Source organism: Balearica regulorum, chromosome 1, assembly GCF_011004875.1.
Source record: "Balearica regulorum gibbericeps isolate bBalReg1 chromosome 1, bBalReg1.pri, whole genome shotgun sequence".
NCBI classification, from domain to species: domain Eukaryota; kingdom Metazoa; phylum Chordata; class Aves; order Gruiformes; family Gruidae; genus Balearica; species Balearica regulorum.
In genome coordinates this window covers 3,399,461-3,413,001 of record NC_046184.1, presented here as the reverse complement: position 1 = coordinate 3,413,001, position 13,541 = coordinate 3,399,461, and the positions used below count along the sequence as shown (strand labels likewise).

The following is a 13,541-nucleotide window of genomic DNA, read 5'->3' as shown; positions in this document are numbered from 1 at the left end:
CCAAACATGGGACAGGCATCCTACAGACACCGCACAGCAGCGCAGTCGTGGAGTGCTTTGGCATGAGCCTGAGATTCAGCTCTGCCACCCTGCGCAGCTCAGGAGTAGCCTTGAATATTCTGGCATGAAAACAAACTTTAAAATCAACATGGTGCTGTCGCAGCACTCAGGCATCCCATGAGCAAATGCGTCTGGGGATTCACTGAAGCCCACTTCTCTGGTCCTAGGCACTAGCAACTTCTTGGAGCATGCAGGTAGTATGGGAATAGTAACCATTACCTCCCAAAACCAGGCTCATTTGTTTGATACCACAAACTCGGATGCTGAGAGGGACCCTCCAGGACTGCTGAGGCAGTCATTCCCTCACTCAGCCCAGCTATACTTAAAATCATCCTGAGATAATTCATGCCGATGTCTATTTGTGACAGAGAATTCATGACTCTAATGGGTGGCTGTTCTTTTTCCTGCTAAGTCTCTTCGTACAGATATGTAGACTCTGCTCAGGTCCATATAATCCCCCTTTAGCCACAGGCTTTCACCATTGTAAAAGAATTTTTAATTATTTTTTTTTTTAAGTGTAATGCGTTCTTAATTTCTCAAGCCATTCCTTTCTGTGAAACCTCAAACCTGCATGCTCACAGCCCACTAACCAGTAATGAAAATCAGGGGGAGAGAGGGGGACAACAAAACAAATACATGAGCTTCATCAGGAAGTTGCTTGTTTGCAACAGTTCGTAAAACGTGTGAACTGTCTGTAATCATCAGCACGCTGCTTAATGCAGCAGAATATGTTGTGACGGATTTTAACAAGCGCTGCCCGGCATGGAGTGGCAGAGCTGCAGTGAAGTGGCTAAAGACTCTAATTAGCTCTTTGACTAATAAATCATCTCACAGTAGCAGCAATGAGAATGACTCAAATGCATGTCTGGGAGACATGAATCTCATGGAGAAACCCCCGGAGAAGCAGTGCTAGGAGACCACCCTGCACATACGCATGGCTCCTGGCAGATGCCAGTGTTTGTCCCCGAGACTGGCATTGCCGTAGTGACTACGCTATCATGACTCACACAGGCTCCCTGCGAGGGGGGTTACCGGTCCTGCACTGCAGATGAGGAAGCAGAGGTGTGCAGAGGCAAAAAGACTAATCAAAGGTCATGTGGTGAGTCAGTGGCTGGAGGAAGGTTTGACTCAAGCCTTCAGCATCTCACCCTTCTTTTGACCCATTACATGCTGGCATCCATCAGACTGTTTATATGGGGGTTTATATGTCCTATCACCAAACTCCCACATAATAACCTTAATTCTCAGTGTTGACATGAACACCTGTCCCTTTGGAAACCCTTTTGAATGCACACAAGTATGCGGCACTGAGGATTTGGGCAGGTTAAGCTGAAAATAATGCCTACGGGTCATGACTAAGGTGCTTCAGCACGGCCAAATGCTGGGATCCAAGGGCAGGAGCAACTACTGTGTGGTGACACTAGCCAGCCTAAAGACCAAAAAGTGCAGTGTGCAAGCTACCAACCACCCTTTCTTTGATGGTGGCTGGAATCGGGTAGGCAGTAAGGTAAAAAGAGCTGCAACATCCCATTGGGACAGTGCTGTAGGCAGTCCTGGTGCTCCTTGGCCCCCGCACGTCTCCCGAGCACACAGGGCTTGCTCACCGAGGTGTTCTGGCACTGCACGCTGGAGCTGTTGAACCTCAAGGCGGGCACCCGCTGCTCATTGCCCTGGATGTTCAAGATGCACTCGTAGCCTCGCTGGCCCGACTGCGGCTGAGGCAGGTTCTTGGCCTTCAGCGTGATCGGTTTGACCACTTCCACCGGCACCAGGATCTTCTCTGCCTGCAGCAGCTGGGGACAGTCCTGGGAAAAGAGGATACAACACACCAAGTCAGTGCATGGGTTTCCCAGCCCCAGGTGGAGTCCTCTGATGCTTCTCAACCTACTCACTTCATGCTTCGCTTCAAGCGATTACAAATCCTTTGCATCTCCCTGGGCCTCAGCCTATTACAAGGGTATTCAAGAAGCATTACTGGGAAGGCTCAGATAAACAGGTGAGGAAGGATTTCTTTTACAGACCATCCTTTCCTATCTGCCTTGCTTGCACTACAGACTTTCAACCTTCAGGATCCATGGAAGCTACCTTGGTGCTTTTTAATACCTGCTCTGTTTATCAGGTAGTGGGAAAGCAGTAATGTCCCCGCCAGGGACTTAGCCTGGTTGCGATGCCATGACATGGGAAGTGAATAAAGCAAAATCTAAGCATAATTCCTTACCTCCCCAACAGCCAATGCACCATTATACAAAAGGCACAGCTCCAGCTAGCGCCAGCAAGACATGTTGTGAACTACAGAGTCTGGGCTGTTACAAAGAGAGTTTGTTTTGGCTGAGAATGGGAGAGAATATTTGTTACAGATGGATCCAGCTCCCAAGAAATGGCTGTTACACGGTGTGTGGAGATCCTTGGAAAGGCTTGCCACCATTTCACAAAAGAAGCAGTGCTAAGTGGATGTTGCTAATCCAGTGCCTCTTGGTGGGTCCCTCACACAGGTAGAGGTCTGGGCACTCAAAGCTGCAATGCAGAAGACTGCATTCAAAGTCTCATCAATTTGCAAAGCTTTAAGTTGGAGTAGCAATGCACTGCTTCTTTGTAGTACAATCAAGCAACTGCAAGCTGTCAAATTCATGTATTCTAGGAAGCTATCAGCTCTTTAGGAAATTACTGCAGCATTCGCCTGGCTAATCCAAGGCAGTTTGGTACAAAATGTGATCCCTTGAAAAAAACACTACAACAGGCTACAAAACATAAGCATGCCATATGCACAGACCATGCTGTCTTGATCACTTGTGAGTGCCTGGCTGTCCCCTCTCTTAAGTCTTTTCAGCTCCTAGATGCCAAGAGAAAGCCTGTCCCCTCTTTTTCTTCTCTGCACTGTATTTGGCACACTGCCTGCTCTCTGTAAAGCACCATGGTATCGTGATGGTGCACCCATCCACTCCAGTCCGGAGAGCAACACCATTTCATCATGTCCTGCCCAACATTAAAGTCAGGTCCATTCAGTGCAAGCAGAGACAGGGAATTTACATAAAGAGATGCAAGCTTAATCCATAGGTGTGGGCAAGGGACGGGAGGAGGAAAATGACTGATCCAGGGCTGGAAAGTAGGGAAAGGGACTGAAAGGCTCAAAAGTGGAATTTATGGCTTATGAGAGCCTGGGAGCTTGTTCGAGCAGATGGTAGAAGCATCTTACAGAAGCAAATACCTTAGGAAGATAAAGAAACAGATTAGATGTGTAACATCTGCAGTTACACCAACCAGGAATAGAATTACAAGACCCATCAATCATCACCCTGCGGGTGTGAGCCGATCCACGGCCAGGGGCAAGAAGAAAATCCTGTAACCACCCAGCGTGTCACTGCAGTGAAGTCCAGAAGCCTTCCTCAGTCCCCAAAGAGGGTCTGTCTGTCCCAGCAGGGATGCCAGACTGAAGAGCCCTTTGGGGCAACCTGATTTCTCATCTGCACTTACTGATGGTGTAAGTACTCGACAGCTGCTGAAGGACTTCAGTTGGCTTTGCCCAGTCTAACGCCAGAACCAAGACAGCCAAGCACATAGTCACTGGAGCTAGGTGGAGGTTAACTATCTTGGGTCCGGTGCCAATTTGTGCTAATCTGGCACAAGGCCTAGCTTAACATGTGCTACCAAGAACCAAGGCTTAATAGGCCATCACATTAACCTGGCTGGATGGTGTAAGGATTGGAGGTGGCAAACCACGTGGTACTGCATTGTAGGGATAAGCTTTACCACTGTGATTCTCTGCAGTCTTGGAGAACCTGGTGCTGAGCAGCACTTCAACAAGCAGACATGTGCGAGGAGGCTCCAGGAAGCTGAGTATCTGAGTGGTGGAAGCTGCCTTATGCCCCATCATGCACAAAACACTTACAGTGTGGAAAGAGGCTGTGTCTGACCCTCAGGAGTGCTTGAGGAGCTACACCCTGTTCCAACACTCCCTGCTCTTGCTGTTGTCCTGTCCCATGATGAAATGTCCCTAGGGAACTACTAATGCTGAAACACAATGGTTAAAGTGTCATAGAAGTGTTTGTCTTGACAAAGGCCAAAGCTTGACAGGCTAGAAAGTCTTTCCAACCTTGGGTCCAATGGTCCTACCCCATCAAGGCATACCAGCTTTAAGGCTAGCTGCAGGGTTAAGTAGCTACTCAGCGTGAGAAAGCGAGGGACAGTATAACCCTGAGTGACTTAGAACTATACAAAACCCAGGGGGCAGGGGAAGGAGATGGTCTAGGCTGTATTAAAACAAGAGTGATGGTTTCCCGTTCTGATAACGCCAGCAGTACCACACGTAAATACTGTTTGGGACTGCATGGCTTCGACATCCCCTGAATCTTCCCCTTCATCTGACCAACATGTCCTGATGCCTCCAAAACAGCTCGCTCTCTGTCTCCTGGCCTAAGAAAAGACCTTGGCAACATCTTCGTCATTATTTTTCCTCCCCAGTTATAGGAGTTGAGAGAGAGATGCATTGGCAGAGTGAATCAGTGGGACAGGAGGATGGGAAAGCCCTATCTGCTGCTGAGCAGCCATTTCCCAAGAGCAGGCATTTTGCTTGACATCTATCAAACAGAAAAGCCTCTGAAGGGGGCTGGAGGATGGGGGCTAGAGATAGTCCACTATGTTACCTGCAGGCCAATCCCAGCTCTGCAGGCTGGTCTTTCTTTTCTAGCTTTATCCCATGTCCCCCCCAACACTGGTGCTGTAACCTTTCCGATAACACTTGTTTCAAGTTCATTAACAAGCAGTGATTGCGGCAGCCCCAAAACAGGATTCGTTTGCATATAAAAAGCTTTGCAGTGCTGTGAGGAAGTTCATTATAGATAATTGAAGAGGCAAGCGCCATAAAGAGGAAATCCTCCCAATGTGGCTTTATCTGATTGACCTAATGTTCTTTCTAATTGAAACGGGGTGGGGGGGGAGGCAAAGGCAATTTCATTGGGTGATGTACTGCATAAAACCTCAGAGCTTGAACTAGGCTCTGGGTTTGAATTCAAACATAGCACTTGCTTTGCAGCCTGTGTCAAACCCTACCCAGTCATCTTTGGGTGCATGGTCAGGTTTATATTTTTGAGGGTAACACTGCAGAGCAGACCCTGCAGCAGGACCCAAGCAGAAGAGTCCTTAGAAAAGAGTTGTCCTGGGCATTTTCCAGCAGAGGCAGTTTCTCTTCACCCTTCTTCTGCAATGGACGTCACCTAGGTTGGAAGAGCATGGTTTTCACGTAATGTAAGGGAAAAAAAAACCCATCCACTGCCAAAACCTTACCAAGGAAGGGCACAATCCCATCCCTTTTCTCTTTGGTATACAAAAAATTAAGCTTTTCCACCAACTCTAAAGAGACCTGGTTCAGATTCTAGAGGAGCTAAGATCCAGTTTAATCTGTACCAGGGCAACGCATTTGAAAGAGGACTCTTGTTGATTCTTTTTGTGTCTGTAGCTTCATTCTGTTCCTTAAGTGCTTTCAAATGAGTCAGTCTCTTTAAAATAATATCCTCCACCTTTGCCAATTACTCATATCAGCAGCAATGCACACCCCAAATCACCAAATTTTGCCAGTTATCAAGTCAGAGAGCTTTTGCAGTGAAAACACTGCATGAAATGGGCTGTACTCATTGGGTCAATGGTAGTTTAATTTTCCTTATTTATAACTCCTCATAGAATGCCTGTAAATGTGTTTTGCTGTAGCTTGCAGAAATAATGAAGTCTAAGAAATATGAGAACCCTTTCTCTCCTTTTCTCTCACATACGTGTTATGGCCTTCATCATAGCTATACCTCAGTGAGTCCCCAGTGAGAGCCATCATGAAAATTCTGCTAAAGAGGGTGATGAAACCTCTCTGAGGCTATGTGGTCTTAGCCCTGAACTAATTAGTTTGGTTCCTTTATGGTGCTTCATACATATATAGTTACAATTTCATGGGGATTTCACCATGCTGTTTTCCAGTGAAAGCTGGAGACTGACCAGATACTCTGAGTCATCATCGTCTCCTAGAGATGAAGCATGTAGGGATCTGGCTTTTCTTCTAACCTTATTTTATACAGTTTCACTCTCTCTTACTGTTTATGGCAGGATCATGAGCCCAAGTCTCATCAAAGTGTTTTCCATTTTCCAAAAGAAAATGGATCTGATCTACTTTGAGTGGTAGGTATCCTACATGGGAAAAGGTAAAACATCCACAAAGGTTTAATACAACGACCCATCCACCTACCAACAGTCTCTACCTTATATTGGCGTCCCAGTTCCCTTGTCTTCCCCTGTGCAACTCTTGTCATCCAGAGCATTCAGGTGAGGGAATCTTTCCTACTTTTCCTTCATACCGGTCCCTCATGATCCCCAGTAGCATTGACTGGACGTCCACTTTCTACAAAGGGAAACCAGAGCTCACCTATTGCTGACTGCCTTGTAGGCATTTTTTGGCAAGATAAACTCAACCCTTAGCAATGGATTTTCACTCTTCCTTTCCCAGAAGAGTAGGAGTCATGTCCACTCAGGACAAGACATAGTCACCACCACCAATTCCTTGGCTGCTCGTCTCAAAGCATCCAGTTCCCCTTTCCTCCTGCCATCAAAATCCATTTCTTTATCCTCAGCTTCAGGGTTTTTTTTAAGACTTTCCCTTGAATATCCCTCATTCAGCAACCATCTTTGTGCCTTATCCAAGTCATCTTGCCTGTAAGGAACATGATCACAAAGTGAATCTAAGTGGGGATCGTAACTTACTCAAGCCCTTTGGGACCCCACAAGAAATGATACTCAGATTGTTATTTACTCACTTATTATGTAAATACAATACATCCTTTGTTCGTATGCTCTGCTGAGCTGCAATGTGCTATTTTCCCTGTGTCCCCTATGGCTTTCTCACCCTCCCACTCTGTACTGTAATCAAGTCAAGAGGGTAAGATTTGAGAGTCAGGGACTGAGTCTTTATAAAGTATCTAGACCACAGCATCTGGATGCTCTGTTAGTTATATTAGATTAAAAAACATTAAAACCAAAACAGAACAGAGAAAGAAAAGGAAGGGAATGAAGGAGAAAAAGGAGAGGGAAAAGAGGTAAACATTAAAAAAAAGATTATTTTTTTTTTTTCGGTCTCTGACTTCAGAGGAATCAGATTTCACCTAGATAAAAAAGCAGGAAAACAGCAAGTTGACAGATGAGAGGCAGCAGGGACTGCCTGGAATATGTTGCCTGAACTTCTCTCTCACACCTTAGCATGGTTACCCTAGGTCAGGGCTATAACACCACCCAAGCAAAATCAGACACTTGTTTAGCAGCTACCCTGTACTGCTGCAAACAGGGAGCTTCAGGTCCAGGGCTGACAAGCTGGTTCCTTGGATGAATCACTTTTGAACTCTTGCACAACTTCCCAGCCCCAGGATAATCTGGAGAAGGAAGCAGAAACGAGTTCCACATTCCCAGTGCAGGAGGGGGAAGGGGTGAGTTACAGTCCACGTTGTGTTTACATTATTACACCACTAATTCTTAGCATCATAAAATTATATTTAAAATTTACACAAACAGTGCTGGGGAATGTTATTAGGTTATAAAGTGGAATCAGGTCAATGCTTTGTAGGCAAGATTCCAAGCTCCATAAATTTCTGGATATACTTCCCCCAAATTTACATTGGCACCAGCGGCAATCAAACCAGCTACAAAAAAGCTCACCCGGTCAAAGAATTTTTTAATGCACCATATATTTTATCTGCACTTCCTAAGTTTACAATGTTGTTACTTTGAATGATGGTGTGCTTATTTATTGGCACAGCAAAAGTAATAATACATGAAAAAAATGCTCAGAACTTTAAAGGCAGCTGATGAGAAAAAGCAACAGGATTTATGGGAAGTGTAAACATCTGCCGAGACAGCAAAGGAATAACTGAGTCCTTGCTTCGCTGTCACTTCTGATGGCTCCTCTCTAGTTAAGAGTCTTCCATGCACTCAAGAGCAAATATCAGCTCTCTTTTGTCAGATACTGCGTGCCATTCTGGTGCCTGGGGAAAGGTGGTGGGCCTAGAGGCTGGTGCTGTGTAAGAGATGCGGCCCTGTTTAAGCTTTGTGAATGCTAGTAGTTGTGTACCTCAATGTTGGCTTGCACAGATTAGTGTACAGATACCACTTCAGGAGGAAGGGAGACCAACAGATCAATAGCAGATCATTAGCTCAGTTGCCGTAGCCTCTTGGGTCCCTGCTTCAGTGCTGCAAAGGCTAGAGACCGATGAGCGATGCTGATCACCAGAGAGTGGATGCTCGAAAAGCAGAAACTAAATGAAGATAACTAACCTCCTCTCACATGGCTCACTGCTGAATCCTGTTGATGGGGAGCAAAGTGACTCCCCCAAGGCCACGCAGGCAGTGCTGGGAAATGACCCGGGTCTGCTGAGAGCTGGACCCCGACCTAGGACTATTCTGCCTCTGAAGTCAGTCCACACATCTCTGCTGATCAACATTAATGATTTTACCCTTCTTTAATTCTCTATTAATAGAGTCTTTCTCAGCTGGTCCATTATTTCAAAAAGATCAAGGTCAGGCTGCCATAATTATCCAAGTACCACATTTATCCTTTTTAAATAGAGACACAATGTTAGCTTTCTTTCAACCCTTTGCTGCTTTGACACACTCTCAGAAGGAAAAGTAATGATCTGGAGAGCAGGAACCTTCTGGTCACTGGATGAAGGGAATGGACTTAGTGACAAAAACAGTAGATGATTGTGTGATTAGGTACATCTGCTCAAAGGAGAGGGGCTACTGGAGACATGCAAACAGCCTCAGTTCTGGTGTTTCCTGAGTAACTGCCTGATTTTGAAATCATAAGAAATATGAATGTGTGCATTGAGGAAGGTGGTGTATGTGCAGGAGACAAGATAACTGTGTATTTACTGGGATAATGCCTCTCATTTGTTAAAGGCAAGCCCTGGTTAGATAAGACACCCCTTTCGAATAACACACATAGTAAAACTGGATTGTGCAAAGCTGTGGAAAACATGGGGCAGAGCAGAGGCAGCTTATAAAGCAGTAATTAATTCTTCTCTAATTATTATTATATAAATCTGCATCCTTCTGCCTAGCCAGCTTTCTGTCCTTCTGTAAGGACTTCCATCTGAAGTTCACAGCACCTTTCATGTATATCACAGCACTGTACATCCATGCATGGCAGCCCAGCAGCCCAATGAGGCTGCAAAGTTTGAGCATTGAAATAGTACCCCTTACTGTTCATCCATGCAGGTACCAATGACACCAGAGTGTTCCTCCCCAACAAAGCTAAGCTTCCTATATGTTTGCGCCCACAAATGGGTATTGCACGCATAAGGGACATTCTCCAACCAACTTTCCCTCAGAAGCAACAGATACTCTCATGACAACACTCTCAGATGGGGATTTCTGGTGTCTAACAAGGATTGAGCCCAAACTGTAGCTCTTCCTTCCTAAGAGAGGGACAAAAGTCTATTTCGCCTCTAAAGCTGCCCATTTTTTACAAAGTTTGTAGGAACTTGGTATCTTTGAGACCTCCAGACTTTGGCCCAACCAAGAATGGCCAAGAATGGTCAATGGGTTCAGAAGTCAACAGAGGAGACAGAGTAACAGATGGAACGGAGGTGCACACACAGGCCACGTTGACGCAATCCTGCTTCCTTTGGAAACCAGGACAGAAGCCCAGAGAGTCATAATACTTTGGCTTCCACAGTGGGAAGGTTGGGACAATGATATTATGGCTCTTGTCACCCTCCCCCTCACTGAGATCTGTGACAGCATGAGATAATGTCCAAGCCAAAGCAAATGGACTCATGAGCAAAGACAAGGCTGGGAAGGAGGGTCTGGACTCAGCCTCCTGGAGATGCCCCAAGCAGCGCAAGAGACACATTCCAGCGTTACCTCTTATCTGCAGCTTCAACATCCTGAGAATGTTTCTCCTTGGTCAGGTTCCAAAAGCTCACATGTCCCAAAGCAGTCAAAGCAGCTGATGTTACAATGGAGAAAAGCAAAATCTCCCTGCTTCAGAGCCAGGCCACCACCCCACGCTAAGTCTGAAAGAGGAACTGGTTTTCCTCTTGAGCAACTACCTTTCCCTCAAATTACTGGGTGCCACACAGATCCTAGCAGTCCTAACAGATGTCCAAATAGCCAGAAAATACTATAGCCGCTCCAGGCATCGCAATAGCATCACACTGAGTCAGGCTATAAAAACAACATAAGCTCTTCCCAATGTTATTTCAAGGGTTCTGTGTTGGCAGGGACAGATGAATATTACCCTGTTGCATTCTGAGATCACTTTGTCCTGTGGGATAAATAATCTTGCATTAGAAAGATGAACAGCCCAATGGTTATGAGTAACATTTAGCAGGGACACGGTATTGAGTGTCAGATGCTTCTTACCTCTCCATTCAAACTAATCTGCCTGAGTTGCTCCTAGAAATTACATGAACAGGTGTGTGTTAAGGTAGGATGAACCACTCACACAGGGGCCTTTTTTCATCAGTTTTCATCAGTTTTCATCAGTTCCCATTGTGATTGGTTGGAGGTCTCAACAAGGAGAGACAAGATGGAGCTGCCCTGCGCCAGGACAGGTTTCCTGCAGATCCACAACTGCAGCAATCAGACTGCTAAAAGTTACTGCAGAACTTGAACAAGTTACCAGCCCGTCCCTCTGCCAGCGGGATGACTGTGGGGCAGAAAGGCTCAGAGACGACAAAAGGTACACAAAAATAACAGAAGAAACCACTTCACACACAGGCTTTCCATCTTTTTTTTCATCTCAGTGCGAGTCAGTATGACTTGCAAACAACAGCAAATTATCTAATTTGTTTGTACATGCTCAAAAGACTTCTTGTGAACAGCCCCCACTGCGAAATCACATTTCCAGGTACTAAGTGCTGTACAAGCACCTATTAACAGAAAATGCTTACCCAAATCAGGAGAGGGTGTGAGAGAAACAGGGGCACAGAAAGGAGAACGTGTCCAAGCCAACTCAGAGCCAGGAATAAAACTCTCATCTGCTGAAATAAAACCCGTGGCCTCATACACTACCTGATACTGCCTCTAAGCAGTATTTTCATGGTTAACCAGGACTCCCTGAACAAGGGGAAAGCTTTCTGCCTGGCCTCCAATTTCTGTGTTTAATTTCCTCTTATTATTATCTGAAGCACCCCCTCTGAAGAGGACGTACCCACTACACGATACATCTCCGTTTCTAGGAAAGGGCTGTAATGGTGGATGAGGCCTGAAATACCACAGCCTGAAATGCCAAACCACCCAAGGCCCCGAGCCACGGCTGGATCCAAACCATCAGCTACAGCCTCCTCCGAGATTACCCCTGCCTCCCCCTGGACAGGATGCCAACAAGACTGAACTCCATCACACGTGCTTGGAAACACTTCTAAGAGCTAAATAGATGATAAACACCAAACTCCCATGCTGCTTAAAAGCAGGTGCCGTGAAATGGATGCATCGCTACACCAGATCCCATCTGCATGGGGTGGCTGCTGCTGCCCACAGCAGCTGCCTGTCTAGAGATGCTCCTGATCTCCTCGCCTCTCCTGCCGGTCCCCCTGCCTGCTCACAGCACTTGAAGGCAGCAGACTGCCTGCAGTTGCCATAGAAACCACACCTCGCACCCTCCCCTTAATGATAGACAGGTGCCAGGATAAGTGAGCGGATAATCGACAAGTGGGGAAGGATTCGGCGCTCTGGTATTGGCCTTGCTGTAACTGTCATTAGAGTCCCTGAGAAATGAGAGATATATTAATTTGAGCAGAGATGCGTTTTCTCTCCTCCTGGTGCTGATGCTTCCAGAAGCCGCCTCTCTGGCCAGGTTAAAGGAGGCTGGAAACAGGAGCAGGAGGGAAACTGAGAGGTTGCCACAGCAACAGCTGAAGATGCATCACCAAAACATTTGTCCATGCAAGGGAGTCAGGAGTTGACCGTGCCCAGCTGATGATGGCCCAGCAGGTCCTCTACCCCCCACCAGTGCAGCCACCCAGGAGTTTCCACCGGGGTGCATTTTGGGAGGAGGTGGGCACTGTGCCTTCCTTCTACACCTTGTAAAGAGGACAAAGCAGGAGATTTGGGGACCCTGAAAACCTGTCTGCTTTCTGAGACCTTGAGCCAGATTGAGATGCACCAGCAGGCTGGGGAAGGGGGCTGCTGAGTTTACTACAGGCAAAGTCCATGATGAGAAGATGTGGGCATTATCACTAGAATAGAATAGAATAGAACAGAACATTTTCAGTTGGAAGGGACCTACAACGATCACCTAGTCCAACTGCCTGACCACTTCAGGGCTGACCAAAAGTTAAAGTGTGTTATTGAGGGCACTGTCCAAGCACCTCTTAGATGTCTGCCAGTTCAGGCTGAGCTGTCATTATCACTCCCTGCCTCCTTTTTTTCCCCTCCCTTCTTCCCTGTTTCCCAAAAATCCCATCCCCAAGCAGGACAAGCGGCTGGTCAGAGCTAAATCAGTGCACTCCACTGCAGAGGCCGCCAGTACGGCTCTTCGTTCAGCACGACGCATGAGCAAGTGCTCGGCGAAGCAGCACTCTGCTCCTTGGCAGCTGCTCACCAGCATGCAGCTCACACAGCTTTCTATTGCTTTTGACAAATTAATATTTGAAGCAGTTGTTTCTTTTATGTGGGCTTTACTGTCATTAGCACATACAAGTCGACATAAAACACGTTGGTGCAAGATCTTTTCTTCTGTTCTCTTTTTAGGCAGCAGATGAAAATCCTTTTAATAAAAAGCTTGTTTGGGGGAGGAAGGAAAACACAAGCACACGCAAATCGGCTGAGCAGGGAAAGATGAAAACCTCCTTCAAGGTAATTAAATGATTATGTATCTTTTAAACCCAGCGGATAACAGATTTGTTATCTAGGCTTGCTTTTGGCTTTTGCCATTTTTTTTCCCCTCTCTTTCCCCCACACAAAGCTAAAATCCTTGCAAGGCCTGGAACAAGATAGCGTTCATCTTAGAGAAGAAGGCACAAAAGAAGACTTAATCCTTTATCCCATCAACTCAAGAAGGCTACCCCAGCTTACCCAGTCTTGTACAGATGTCTGTGAAACAGTGACATGAAAACTACCCCACTGGATCAGAGCAGGTCTGTATGAAGACAAGATGGACGATGCAATCAGGTGTATTGGGTAATAGATATCAGGAGAGACAGCTTCTATCACACCAGAGACCCTCAGATCAATTGTTTTACTCCTCTGTGCCTCAGTTTCCCTCCACTACTTGTTGACTGTCTTGCCCATTTACAGAAGAAAATGACTGAGCTCTCTTACTTGGTGATTGTATCAAGTAAGTAAGGGTTGATTTCATGGTGTGTTAGTCCACAATGCAATGCTTTAAGGTGCAACACTAAGCTGGCATTATGACTTTAGTTACGGTCAGCAACAAATGTCAAAAGCAGAGACAGGATGGCTAAGAAAAAAACAGAAATTTGGCCTGTCCTCCTCTATGTTTGAGACTATTTCTC

The 13,541-nt window shown here is 46.1% G+C and overlaps 1 protein-coding gene across 2 annotated transcripts in view; it reads right to left on the bottom strand.

Annotated features, from left to right (window-relative positions):
- The window catches only part of PLXNA4 (plexin A4), a 454,032-nt gene that overhangs the window by 91,950 nt on the left and 348,541 nt on the right, over positions 1-13,541 (bottom strand). For both annotated transcript variants that reach the window (XM_075757480.1, XM_075757530.1), the window contains exon 10: positions 1,665-1,865. In XM_075757480.1, coding sequence (XP_075613595.1) covers positions 1,665-1,865 — 201 coding nt within the window. The remainder of the gene's footprint in view (positions 1-1,664; positions 1,866-13,541) is intronic.